At 48.5% G+C, this 12977-nt stretch overlaps 1 protein-coding gene across 1 annotated transcript in view; it reads right to left on the bottom strand.

The window, feature by feature from the left end:
* Positions 1 to 8297: 8297 nt before the first annotated feature.
* The window catches only part of NCAPH (non-SMC condensin I complex subunit H), a 36819-nt gene continuing 32139 nt past the window's right edge, over positions 8298 to 12977 (bottom strand). Inside the window, exon 18 of the mRNA XM_075563168.1 lies at positions 8298 to 9162. Within this exon, the coding sequence (XP_075419283.1) occupies positions 9103 to 9162 (60 nt within the window). The 3' untranslated portion in view covers positions 8298 to 9102. The remainder of the gene's footprint in view (positions 9163 to 12977) is intronic.

Here is a 12977-nt window from a genome sequence, read left to right as displayed (position 1 = left end):
ATGCCACTGCAGGAGGAAAGCCAAATCAGTGAATGCGTAAGCATCTCAGTGCTGGCAGGGGTCTCCACACGGCTGCTCCAGCACCCAGGGCTGCATCGGGGTAGGTCCATGTGGCTTCTCTTCAGGGATGTCTTGCAGGAAGTGAGTCTTGCCAGCTGAAGCAGCTGCACCCTGGTCCGACCATCACAAAGCAAGAGACCCGAGAACTAGAAAGGCGAGGCTCACTGAACCACTGTATCCCTCCCCGCCTTCAGTTAACCCCACATGTGTTTATTGGCCAGGTTGACACAGTAGACTAACTACCTCAGCCAGTTTGCCGTATTATGGTGGCTTGGTGTTGCAGTGATGCTGGAAGCTATGTCATTAGTATTTCAAGTACCAGCAGAGTCCCCCAAGGTGAACAGGTTTCGGGGGGAACTTCCAAGTTTAGAACAGCCTCGGAAGAAGTAATAAGATCTTCATATCTGAGGGATTCCTTAGCAACTGAAACCTTCTGCACAGCCACAGAACTGTCACAGAGAGTGACAGACGACCAGTTCCTCAATTGGAAGGCACTCAAAATATGCTCCTTTCTCCACGTAGTTACCCATCCGGATGTGGCTTATATAAAGCTTGGGGCATCTTCATTCCCTAACGGGGCATGACTCAAGTGAGAAAAAACCGCTGCAAACATGCGTTAATAATTGGAATGTGGAAGTACAAAGAATGAAGTTGGGCACATGGGCGGTCGCCTCAAACGACATGGCACACCCAACAACTGGTACCCTCGACGCTGTGGTTCAGTGCGCGAGCGTCTCTTCTGACTCACGCAGCCCAATGGGCCACAGAAGCCACCGCCACCAGGTCCAGCCCCACCCCACGATCGCTCCTCTGTTGGGGCCATTGTGGTAGTCCACCTCCTGAGAGCCTTCCTCTTTTCCACCGCCCCTCTACTGCACCAAGCACAGTCTTTCTCCAGGGACAGGGTCTCCAGACGACATGTCAAAAGGACGTGAGATGAAGTCTCCCCACCCTAGCCTAGAAGGAGCACTCTGGCCGTACTTCCTCCAAGACAGATTTGTTTGTTCTTCTGGCAGTCCGTGGTATTTTCAACATCCTTTGTCAATTCGATCGTGCAAATGCAGCAGTTTTCCTTTGGTCTTCCTTATCGCTTGTCCAACGTTCACGTGCAATTGAAAACGCCCTGGCTTGGGTCGTTTGCACCTCAGTCCTCAAGGTCACAGCCTTGCTTTTCCACACTTTAAACAGAATTGGTGCAGATGTACCCAACCCCATGTGCCATTTATCCTCCTGACTGCTGCTTCCATGAACATTGATTGTGGATCCGAGCAACACGAACTCCTTGACAACTTCAATCTTCTCTCTGTTTATGGTGTGTCACCCACTGGCCAAGTTGTGAGGGGTTTTTCTTTGACCCTGAGTTGTAATCCATACTGCCGGCTGCAATCCTTAGCTTCATCAGCAAGTGCTTTGAGCTTTCAGGTCAACCGACTGGAAGAGTTTCATATTTTGTCGCTTCCAAAGATAGGTGACCCACTAGAATGCATACGTTATTGAACAATATCTTTCATGTCACATCCAAGTAAAGGATTGAAGCACTCCATCGACAGGGAGCTGCCAGCTATTCACGGCAGATTCAGAAGAGCAAACGGCACGAGGGCTCTCCGTGTTGATGTCAGATGGATCCTGGCTGAAAGCAGGGAGTACCAGGAAGACGTGTGCTGTATTTTACTGGCGGTTCAAAGGCATTCGACCGTGTGGGTCCTAACAAACAACGGATAGCCTCGGGGAGAGCGAGGATTCCAGAGCACCCCATTGTGCTCCTGAGGAACTTGAACCTGGATCAGGGGGCAGCTGTGCCAACAGAAGGGACTGCAGCGAGGTTACAATCAGGAAAGGGGTGCGCCCCCAGCCTGCGTCAATCTGCATGCTGAGCAAATCAGAGCGGCCGCATTCCATGGCGAAGAGCGCGCCTGAGGACTGGAGGAGAGCCATATGCAGGGCCGACACCACCTTGCTTGCTGATGATGAGCAAGGGCTGCGTGCGGCCTTCAGAATGGATACAATTCCACGTCAAGAAAGAAAAACTCTCACAAGTGCACCAACAGAGGGCGTGATAAGAGAAGGTCAACGCTGTCGAGGATTTCATCGTACTTGGATCCACAGTCAAAGCTCCTAGACGCAGCAGTCAAGAAAGCAAACGGCGTATCCCATTAGGCAAATCTGCTGCATAAAACCTCCCTAAACTGTTGAAAAGCAAGATGTCACTTGGGGGGTTAGTTGTACCTGACCCAAGCCGTGGCATTTTCCATCGCCTCCTGGGAGGTTGACGAAGAATCGCTGCACTTGAACGAGGGTGCTGGCGAAGACCGTCGACAGTACGTGGGCTTCCAGAAGAACAAACACATCTGTCTTGGAAGAGGTACTGTCAGAGTGCTCCTGAGAAGCCATGATCGCAAGACCTCAGCTCGTGGACACCGGGCATTTTATCAAAAGAGACCAGTCCCTGGAAAAGGACGTCCTGCGTGGTAAAGTAGAAAGGCGGGGAAAGAGACGGAGTGAAGCTGTGGCTGCAGACACGGGCTCGAGCTTAGCACCAGAAGCTGGTGCCCGAGCAGGCAGCGCTTCATTCTGGGGACGTACACAGGGTCACTCTGCATCTCGGCTGCCTGGGTGGACTCCAACCGCACCGACAGCCAAGTTGCCAACTGGAGATCTGGGGGGCCAGGCCCACACAGAGGGAGTAGCAAGTGGAAATAGGCCTGGTTTGCTCCAAGAACATACTGCTTTAAGGAGGTCCGTGTGCAGGAGTATGGCGATTAAGAGGGGGACTCTGAGGATGGGAGGAAAGAGGAGGACTGAGAAGATCTCCAAGATCTCATGGAACCATGAAAACACAAACTGTATGCCCCAACATAGGCTCCACCAAGTTCAAGACACCTTTGTAAGCGGTGACACCGGCCACTGAGTCCGTCCCTCAAGACGATGCGTGTTGACACATTATCAGAGCAGACCAGTCCCTGGAAAGGTCATCATGTGGATGCCATCATGTTTCCACTGTTAACTGAAGGGAAGTGGGTGGCCTTTAAAGTTTTGCTTTTTGCTTCAATTAAGAAACAGAAGTCAGAAGGAGCCCACTTCGATTACAAAGCGGAGGTCTAATGACTTCCCACTGACACGCTCTCAAAGCTGGCCTGGCATGAAGAGAGGAATGAGCAGGAGCATTGGCACGGGGAGAGGGGCTCTCTGGTGAAGCTTTCCCAGGCGTGTTGCCCCTAACGCTTAGCTAGCCTTCTCAAAACACTCTCACAAGAAGCAGCTGTTACCCTTTCTTGGCACTTCAGATGATCGAGCCTTGGGTGTCAGACACACGGACTTCCTTGTTTCCCAGCCCTCCCCCTCTGGCAACCACCAAAGAGTGCTGCTCTCAGGGTGGGGACCTTTCCTTGGCTTCTTAGAACAGTGCTTCCCGACGAGATTTGTCCTGTTGTGGGGGACTCCTTTCGCTCAGCGTCTTGTCCTCCAGCTTCTCCCGTGTTCTGATGGGCTGGGCAGATTCACCACTATTCCACTGTGTGTCCATATGCACCAAAGCTTATCCACTTGTTACTGTGGATGGTGCTGTGATGAACAGGGCCGGACGCCTATTTATTTTTGCACCTGGCACTAATTCCTCTAGGGCAGCGGTTCTCAACCTGTGCGTTGTGACCTCTTTGGGGGTTGAACAACCCTTTCACGGGGTCGCTCAATTCATAACAGTAGCAAAATTACAGTTATGAAATAGCAACGAAAATAATTTTATGGTTGGGGGTCACCAGAACACGAGGAACTGTATTAAAGGGTCATGGCATTAGGAAGGTTGAGAACCACTGATCTAGGATATACCTATCAAGCATGAGGTTACTGTGTCATACGGGATTTCTACTCTCAACTTTTTTTTTAAATGAGACTTTTGGTCTATTTTTAAAATTTTGTTATACCTGAGGTACTTTTTTTTGCTTGTTTTAAATCATTTTATTGGGGGTTCAGGCAACTCTTATCATAATCCATCCATTGTGTCAAGCATATCTGTACATTTGTTGCCATCGTTTTCAAAACATTTTCTTTCTACTTGGGCCCTTGGTACCAGCTCATTTTCCCCTCCCTCCTTCATGAACCCTTGGTAATTTATAAATCATTATTTTGTCATGTCTCACACTGATCAATGTCTACCGTCACCCACTTTTCTGTTGTCCATCCCCCTGGGAAGGGGTGATAGGTATATCATTGTGATTGGTTTTCTCTATCTCCCTCCACCTTCTCCTTACCCTCCTGGTATGGCTACTCTCAATATTGGTCCTGAGGGGTTTATCTGTCCTGGATTCCAGTTCTTATCTGTACCCATGTACCTGCTCTGGTCTAGACAGATTTGTAAGGTAGAATTGAGATCATGATAGTGGGAAGGGAGAGGGGAGGCAGCATTTAGGAACTAGAGGAAAGTTGTATGTTTCATTGATGCTACATTGCACCCTGAATGGCTCATCTCCTCCCTGGGACCCTTCCGTAAGGGGATGTCCAGTTGCCTGCAGATGGGCTTTGGGTCTCCACTCCACACTCCCTCTCATTCACAATGATATATTTTTGTTCTGGGTCTTTGATGCCTGATACCTGATACTAATCAACACCTCATGATTACACAGACTGGTGTGCTTCTCCAATGTGGGCTTTGTTGCTTCCAAGCTAGATGGTCGCTTGTTTATCTTCAAGTCTTTAAGATCCCAGATGCTGTATCTTTTGATAGCTGGGCACCATCAGCTTTCTTCACATTTGCTTATGCACCTGCTTTGTCTTCAGTGATCATGTCAGGAAGGTGAGCATCATGGAATGCCAGGTTAATAGAACAAAGTGTTCTTGCATTGAGGGAGTACTTGAGTGGAGGCCTAAAGTTTATCTACTACCTTAATACTAAACCTATAAGTATATGAGCATAGATCTATCTCCCCATTGTCATATATAAATATATTTACATATGTACATGCCTGTATTTAGACCTCTATAAATGTCCTTTGCCTCCTAGTTCCTTCCTCTATTTTCTTTTACTTTCCTCTTGTCCCACTATTTGTGTTTCAAGAATTCCTCTCGGTTGCATTGCCCTCGATCAAGCCCTACCAGGCCTTCTACACCTTCCTCGCCATTGACTTTAGATCACTTGTTTTTACCTTGTCTTGGGGTTTGTTAAGCACCCACTTCCTTTCCCCTGCCTCCCCCTCTCCCATGTTTCCCTGGAACTGTTGGTCCCGTTGTCTTCTTCTCCAGATTGTTTGTCCCGCCTATCTTATCTAGATAGACATGCAGAGATAATATCCACAAAAATAAGACAGCAAAACAAAGGGAAAAAAAACACCAAAAAAGCCTATAAATAGTTCAAGGTCTGTTTGTTGACCTTTAGGAGTGATTTCTGGTTGAGTCTGATGGGGTGTCACGCCCTGGCCCCAAAGTCTATTTTTGGTATTCCCTGGGGACTTCATTGCTCTACTCCCCTTGCTGTTCTGTTGCACACCCTTAGTGTTTTGTCTGTGTGGTGGGGTCAGATCGGGCACAATTCCCACATTTTGTCTCCAGTGTTGTCCCCCATAACACTACGGGTCAGTGAGGGATGCCGTGTCTCATAGTGGGGCTGGCCACCTGGTCCTCTCTGTGCATTGGCTGCCCCGAGCAGGCATATCATTCTTAAGGCTTGGTGGGCCAGGATGTGCTCCACTCTCTCTTCCTCCCCCTTCATTTGCTCCCGTGTGCTCTGATCAGACATGTCCTTCTCCCGGAGCTGTAGCTCCAGTGCCATTCTTTGAATGAATTCTTCTGGGGGGAGGGGGGCTGTCCACACAGTTGGGACTGAGGCCAGTCCCTCAGACCTCTCCACTGGTTCCCTGCTCTCAACTCTCTGAGAAATCACCCCCCAACACACACACACACCCATGTTCCATAGTGGTTGTTTCCATGCTCCAGTCCTCTTGGCAGGGTGGGAGGCTCCCAGGCCTGCTGCCCCTCACCAGCACTTGTTTCCTAACTGCTACTCATGCTGGGGAGAGGGGATGGCCCGTTGCTGTTTACATCTCCTTAATGGCTAATGATTGTGGTCATTTCTTCATGTTTTCTGGCTTGAGTGGTTGTCTTTAGTGAAATATCTCTTCATGTTCTCTGCTCATTTGAGATTTTAAAAAGGGGCAGAATTTACCCAGGGACAAAGTTGAGAAGTGGTAGGTAAGAAGAAATGGAAACAAGGGAGAAGTTGGGGAAGTGAAGTTAGATGGAAGGCATCACAATGAACGAGGTGAAACAAGCGTGTCTGGGTTGTTGAAGGTAAAGCGCATGATCTGCCCTGTGATCTTTTTTTTTTTTTTAATTTTAACAATTTATTAGGGACTCATACAATTCTTATCACAGTTCATACATATACATACATCAATTGTATAAAGCACATCTGTAGAGTCTTTGCCCTAATCATTTTTTTCTCCTCTTTTCTTTTTTTACATTTTATTAGGGATGCCCTGTGATCTTTACCCACGTCACAATTTATATCTACACGGTCTATACTTGTGTAAAAGTCGAGTTTTTCAACACATTTTTAATAGTTTTTGTGGTAAAATTAGGTGCCTCAGCTGATATTAGCATCAGCTTGTACTCGAGTGTATCCAGTATAAATATATATGTATGTATATGTATATCCATGGAAAGTTCTACTCTTCTCTGCAGCTGATCTGGTCCAACATTTTGGGAACCATCAAGCAGAAAGTTTACTCAACTGGAATATTTCCCGTCAGAACTGTGTAAGCTACCATTCGCTGCTAGTCGCCCATCCCCTTCATTTGGAGGATAAGCAAAATTAATTTTTCACTCATTAATTATGTGGCCTGCTGTTTCAGGTTTCATCTTCAACATCATCTCATCCCTTCCTAAAACAAATTACCCATTTGCAAATGAGTGATTCCTTTATAGTGGCCCCATAAACTTTTCATTAAAGCACAAATTCACCATTCTCCCACCCATGTTTCACCATAAACTGGATGTCTGCTCTTGCTTCAATTTCAGAATTCATCTTGCACTGAGGGACTCTGAACGGATTGTTTCTCCGTGCCCCAAACTATACTGCATTACACTGTTGGCATGTGATTTGGGGAATAAAATAAAAATGAAATGCATGCAGGTCTTTCATAATGCGCATTTCCCACGAACGTGTAAGAGCGGCCAAGACAGGGTGGCTTAGGGAGTGGTGCGGGTCTGAGGGCGGAGGGGAAGCATGACAGGGCTTAAGGAGTGTTGGTGATCTGATTAAGAATCACATTGAGTCACCCAAGCTGAATTCCCTCCTCTTGATGACAAACAATGGAAGACAGAGACAAGCCCTTAAGATCAAAGAGAAAGGAAGAGAAGACAGGGTAAGGATAGGCAGAAACTCCGTGTTCGACCACCTCCCGGCATTGGCCCTGCTCTTCCTGCAGCTGGTTGGTTTGCATCCCTTCACCGAGAAACATGACCGCCGAGTTCAGTCTTCTGAGTGTGTTACCAAGTTGATAGCCAGCCAGCCTGGCGTGAGGGTGGCCCGACCCCTGACCTGTAGCTGGGTCTGATGTGAGTGCAGCCTAGTGGGAACTGCCCCGTCCTACTCTGCAGCTAGGTCATTTTGACACGGTTCCCCTCATGTTATGGGACGAATTCAACACAGCTGTGTGCAATGACTGCGGGGAAACAGGAATCTCTCATCTTTGCTTTTCATTCTTGAGCATCGGATTCCGCTGCACACAGAGTAAGAACACAAAGGCAGATTACAGGGTTCAAGGCCAACCTGTTCATTTGATGTCTGTCCTCAGGCAAGTTGCCGTACTTTTGTATACTTCTCATCTCTAACATGGGAATAATGACGTTCTCATAGGGTTACTGTGAAGGCTGGTAATCCACAGAAGATACTCAGCACTTAATTAGTACCTGCGCTGCTATGGGTTGAACTGTGCCCCCTAAAATTGTGTGTCACCCTGACTGGGCCATGAGTTGAAATATTGGGTAATTATCCTCCATTTTGTGAGCTGGCACAATTACGCTGGGTTGTCCACCCTAATCTCTAGGATGTTCATAAAGGCAGGAGACCATCAGGAACATGTATCTTGGAGCCATTCTTTTGTGAGATCTAAGAAAGTAAATAAGTGAGCCGATCCGAAGAACCAAAAAAGAGCAGGAGTGGAGTATCCTCCATCTGGGATCCCTCTGCTGGGAACCTCCTAGATCCAGGCAATAACTGATGCAAAGACACATAATGTCTGGACAGACAGACACATTTATTGTGGGTTGGTGACGGAAGGTCTGATGTCAAAAGGAGCCATGGCTCTTCCCGTGGAACTAGAGAGAGTCCCCCCTTCCCTCCCCCGTGCCCTGGAGCAGACACTCTGACTTCAGAAGGTCCAGCCTCCTCAATGTTGAGACTAAGTTTGTTGAAGCGACCCACTTGTGGTAGTTCTGTTATAGTGGGTCAGGAATAACGAAGACAAACACCATGTAGCAGAATTCCAAGGCCCTGAAATAGTGGTCTAATCTTGGGATGTGAATCTCCGGCTGCAGTTACTTCTTCCTCCTCCACATTCCTACACGATACATAAGAACATCTCCTGCCTTACCTTGACACGTGGGTACGCCATGCAGTAAACAGACCACCTAGTCCTCACACCGGAAATACAGTGTGTGTGCATTTACACGGGTACGTAAGTATGCCCAGGTGTGCATCCATGTTCATGTAAACGTGCATACATTAGGCATCCCTGTGACATTAAGTCCCTTCTACAAGGAGAATGACAGTATGAAAGCGTACGGACACACAGGATGGGTACAGGTTTTCATAGTCAGGACACGTTTTCTTGCCCTCTCCTACCTCTGACCCTCCCTCCTTCCCAGTGGTCCTGACAGGGCAGAAACTGTGATCAAGGACAGTGAGTCAAAGCGCTGTGACAGAGAAGGAAAGAGCACGCGAGCACTTCAATGGCGACAAGACAAGCCTTCTGCATCCTCCAGCCACAGCAGGTGTCCTGGTCCTTGAGAAAGTGGTGAGTGTCCGGTGCCATCCACTCTGCAGGGAACTCACTCCCCTTGCCTCACCAGAACATCAGAAAGATCCTCTGTTCCTTCCAGCTTTAGGTTCTGAGGGAAGAACAAGATACATATGAACTTCAGTTTACTGAGAGACGAGCCACAGCCAACTTCTCATCACGTGAATAAGCTGGTCATTACCAAGAATGAGGCTTGTCCCATGGAGAGAGAGAAAGTTACAATCTGCATGATTGATGAGCTGTGCTCCCCCAAATATGCGTCAACGTGGCTGCGCTGTGCTTCTCAGTGGTTTAGCACCAGTCCCGCCCCCGGAGAAAGAAGCCAGCAAGAGGAATATGGATGTGATGCGGCACTCTTAATCTGGTCAGTCCTGATTTCAGGAAGGGAAGTTTCCCTGGGGCATGGCCTGCGATACCACTTACCTTACAGGTCATTACAGGAGGGAAAAGACAAGCAGAGAGTAGAGTGACCTACCATCACCAAGGGAGGAGAGTCAAGAGTGGAGTGTGTGCTTTCGACACGGGGTCCCTGCACTGTGACGCCCCTAGGTCTCGGGGAAGACCCATGCAGAGTTAGCTCAAAGGGGTGCTGGACCTACAGATGTCGAAAGGAGAGGAGGACCTTTAGCCACAGCTGACAGAGAAAGTCTTCCCCAAGGGCCACACTCTGAATCTGGAATTCTAACTTCCTAAACTACAAATGCCTCAGACTATGGCTAGCCATGGGGACTCCACTGAGCTCATCTGGGATCTGTGGCACCCAGGCAAAGAGAAGAAGAGAGTACTGCATAGTTTAAATATCAGGAAAGGGGTCCGTGTGTCGGGGTTGTATCCTCTCACCACACTTATTCCATCTGTACCCCGAGCCAATGATCCGAGGAGCTGGACTAGAAGAAGAACATGGCTCATTGCAATGACATGCAGACAGCACACCGCTGCCTGCTGAAAGAGAGGAGGACTGGAAGCCCTTACTGATGAAGATCAAGGGCTGTAGCCTTCAGTATGGACGATTACTCAATGTAACAAAGATTGAAATTGTCAGTTTGTCTTGTTTGCATCCACAATCAAGGCCCACGGAAGCAGCAGCAAAGAGATCAAGAGACGAGTTGCATTAGGTAACTGTGCTGCATAAGACCTCTTTAAGGAACTAGAGGAAAGTTGTATTTTTCATCGCTACCACATCACACCCTGTCTGGCTCGTCTCCTCCCCGAGACCCCTCTGTAATGGGATCTCCAGTGGTCTACAAAGGGGCTTTGGGTCTCCACTCTGCCCCCCCTCATTCACTACGGTAAGATTTTTCATTCTGATGATGCCTGATACGTAAATCCTTCCTCCTCCCCCCACTATCATGATCCCAATTCTACCTCGCAAGTCTGGCTCGACCAGAGGATGGACACTGACTGGTACAAATAGGAACCAGAAATACAGGGAATCCAGGGTGGGTGATCCCTTCAGGACCAGTGGTGTGAGTGGTGATACTGGGAGGGTAGAGGGAGGGTGGGCTGGAAAGGGGGGCCCGATTACAAGGATCTACATGTGACTTCCTCCCTGGGGGACAAACAACAGAAAAGTGGGTGAAGGGAGATGTTGGACAGTGTAAGATATGACAAAATAATAATTTATAAATTATCAAGGGTTCATGAGGGAGGGGGGAGCAGGGAGGGAGGGGAAAAATGAGGAGCTGGTGCCAGGGGCTTAAGTGGAGAGTAAATGTTTTGAGAATGATGAGGACAATGAATGTACAAATGTGCTTGGCACAAAGGATGTATGTATGGACGGTAATAAGAGTTGTATGAGCCCCTAATAAAACGATTGAAAAAAAAAGACTTTTTTAAAATGTTGAAAAGGAAGGACGTTTCTTTGAGAAATAAGGTGTGCCTGGCCCAAGACATGGCATTTTCCATCGCTTCACATGCATGTGAAAGTTGGAACTAGAATAAGGAAGACCAAAGAAGAATCCATGCATTTCAAGTATGGTGTCGGGTGAAGAAAACTGAAGTACCACAGATGGCCAAAAGAACAAACATATCTGTTTGGAAGAAATATAGGCAGGATGCTCTTTAGAAGCAAAGATGGTGAGATTTCATCTCACGGACTTTGTGCATGTTGTCAGGGGAGGCCAGGCCCTGGAGAAGGACAGCAGAGGGGCAGAGTGCAAGAGGGAGACCTCAGAAGAGACGGGCTCAAACATAACAAGTGGGCGGTGTTTCTTTCTGTTGTACGTGGGGCTGGTCTGCGCGGGTCCCTAACAACCACCCCCTAAACGGTGAAGCAGCAACTTGTCTGTTAAAACCATGTCCTGTGCTACTTCTGGTGTAGCCACACTAGATAATCTAAGACAGATGATAACGCTGGTTTCCAATACTTGCTAATCACAGGGAAGGAAAAAAACAACTAGCAAAAGCCAAACCTCAGCTGGTTCCTATAATAACCCCCATCTATGAAAGGCCCAGAGGAGCCTTGGCGGTGTAGTGGTTACACGCCGGACTGCGAACCCCAAAGGCAACAGTTCAAAGCCACCAGCAGTCCTGAGGGAGAGGGATGCGGCTTCCTGCTGCCGTAACAGCTCAGCATGGGAATCTGTCCTGTAGGGGCACTAGGGGTCATCACTGACTTGAAAGCAGGGAGTGTTTTTGGAATAAAAGGCTCAAGAACTAAGCTGCTTGCCTTGAAGGGGCTAAGGGCAGCACAGCCTAATCCAGTAGCTGGAACCGAGAGCTGCCGGGACCTCACAAGGCACAGGGACCCACCCCGAAGTAGCACCTGGCACCCAAGGCTCTCCTCCAGTCCCCCCTCCTCACTCCCTTGATACCTCACCCCTTTGCAATGGCCAGGACAGCCACCTGCTCTTTTCCCTCTTTATTCAGGCTTTCCTGCCTCACACACGCTTACCGACATTCTCACCCAGGAACTCTTCTCCAATCCCGGTCACCATTTCCCTCCAAATGAAACAAAAGCCACAGACTACCAAGTTGATTCTGACTCATGGTTTCCCCACCTACAGGGGTTTCAAAGTTTGTAAATCTTCATGGGCACAAAAAATCTTATTCTACCACGCAGCAGCTGGGGGATTCAAACTGCTGACCTTGTGGCTTCCAGTCCAACTCATAACCACTGCATTTGCCACCCCAGTCCTTCCAGGGGTAAGCGCCACTAAGAAGCACTGCTTGCCAAATGTGACCAAAAACTACCCGCCCCACTCCTCTGCAGCAGAGGTAAGGTTTCCTGAGTTGACCCTCAACATCTACTCTGCATTCTTTCTAGTGCGTCTTTTGGCTCTGCTAAAATTTACAGTTTGAGTCCTCTTCATTATTTCCATTGGGAACCACACCGGATGGCCTTTCTAAGTGACTGCTAGGAGCGTGGTCAATGCTTTGGATGGAAAGTACTGCATACCTTCCTGCGTTTATTGAAGATGATCTAGGAGGTAATCCCCACACTCGCCTGTCGGCTGGCAATACCAGTTATGTGCTGCCGAAGCCCTGTCACCAGTATTTCCAACAGCAGCAGGTTCACCATGGTGGACGAGGAAGAGCAGGGCTCGCAGAGGAAGCTGGAGCAGGAAAACACTGCAAGCCTATGAGCTGTGACGGAGCGCTGCTTGCCCCAGTGCTGGAAGAGGAGCCCTCGGGGGAGGCTTACAAGAGAAGACTGGCAACGCTACCTCCTCGAAGCAGAGTCAAGTTTAAAGACGACGCAGGGGAGCGGGTATGTAGGAACTTCATTTGCTGTTGGGACACAACTAAAAATTGTAAGAAACAGCTGCAAACATCCAAAAATAACTGGGATGGGGAGCACACGGAGTGCAAGTCATCAAAAATCCATCAAAGCAGAATGCAGACAGATTGACATCCTAGGATGACCGAGCTGCAATGACCCTGGCTGGAGCACTCTGACTTGGACAG

Source organism: Tenrec ecaudatus, chromosome 11 (assembly GCF_050624435.1).
Source record: "Tenrec ecaudatus isolate mTenEca1 chromosome 11, mTenEca1.hap1, whole genome shotgun sequence".
NCBI classification, from domain to species: Eukaryota; Metazoa; Chordata; class Mammalia; order Afrosoricida; family Tenrecidae; genus Tenrec; species Tenrec ecaudatus.
The sequence above is the reverse complement of the archived record's forward strand: the minus strand, read 5'-3'. Positions and strand labels throughout refer to the sequence as shown.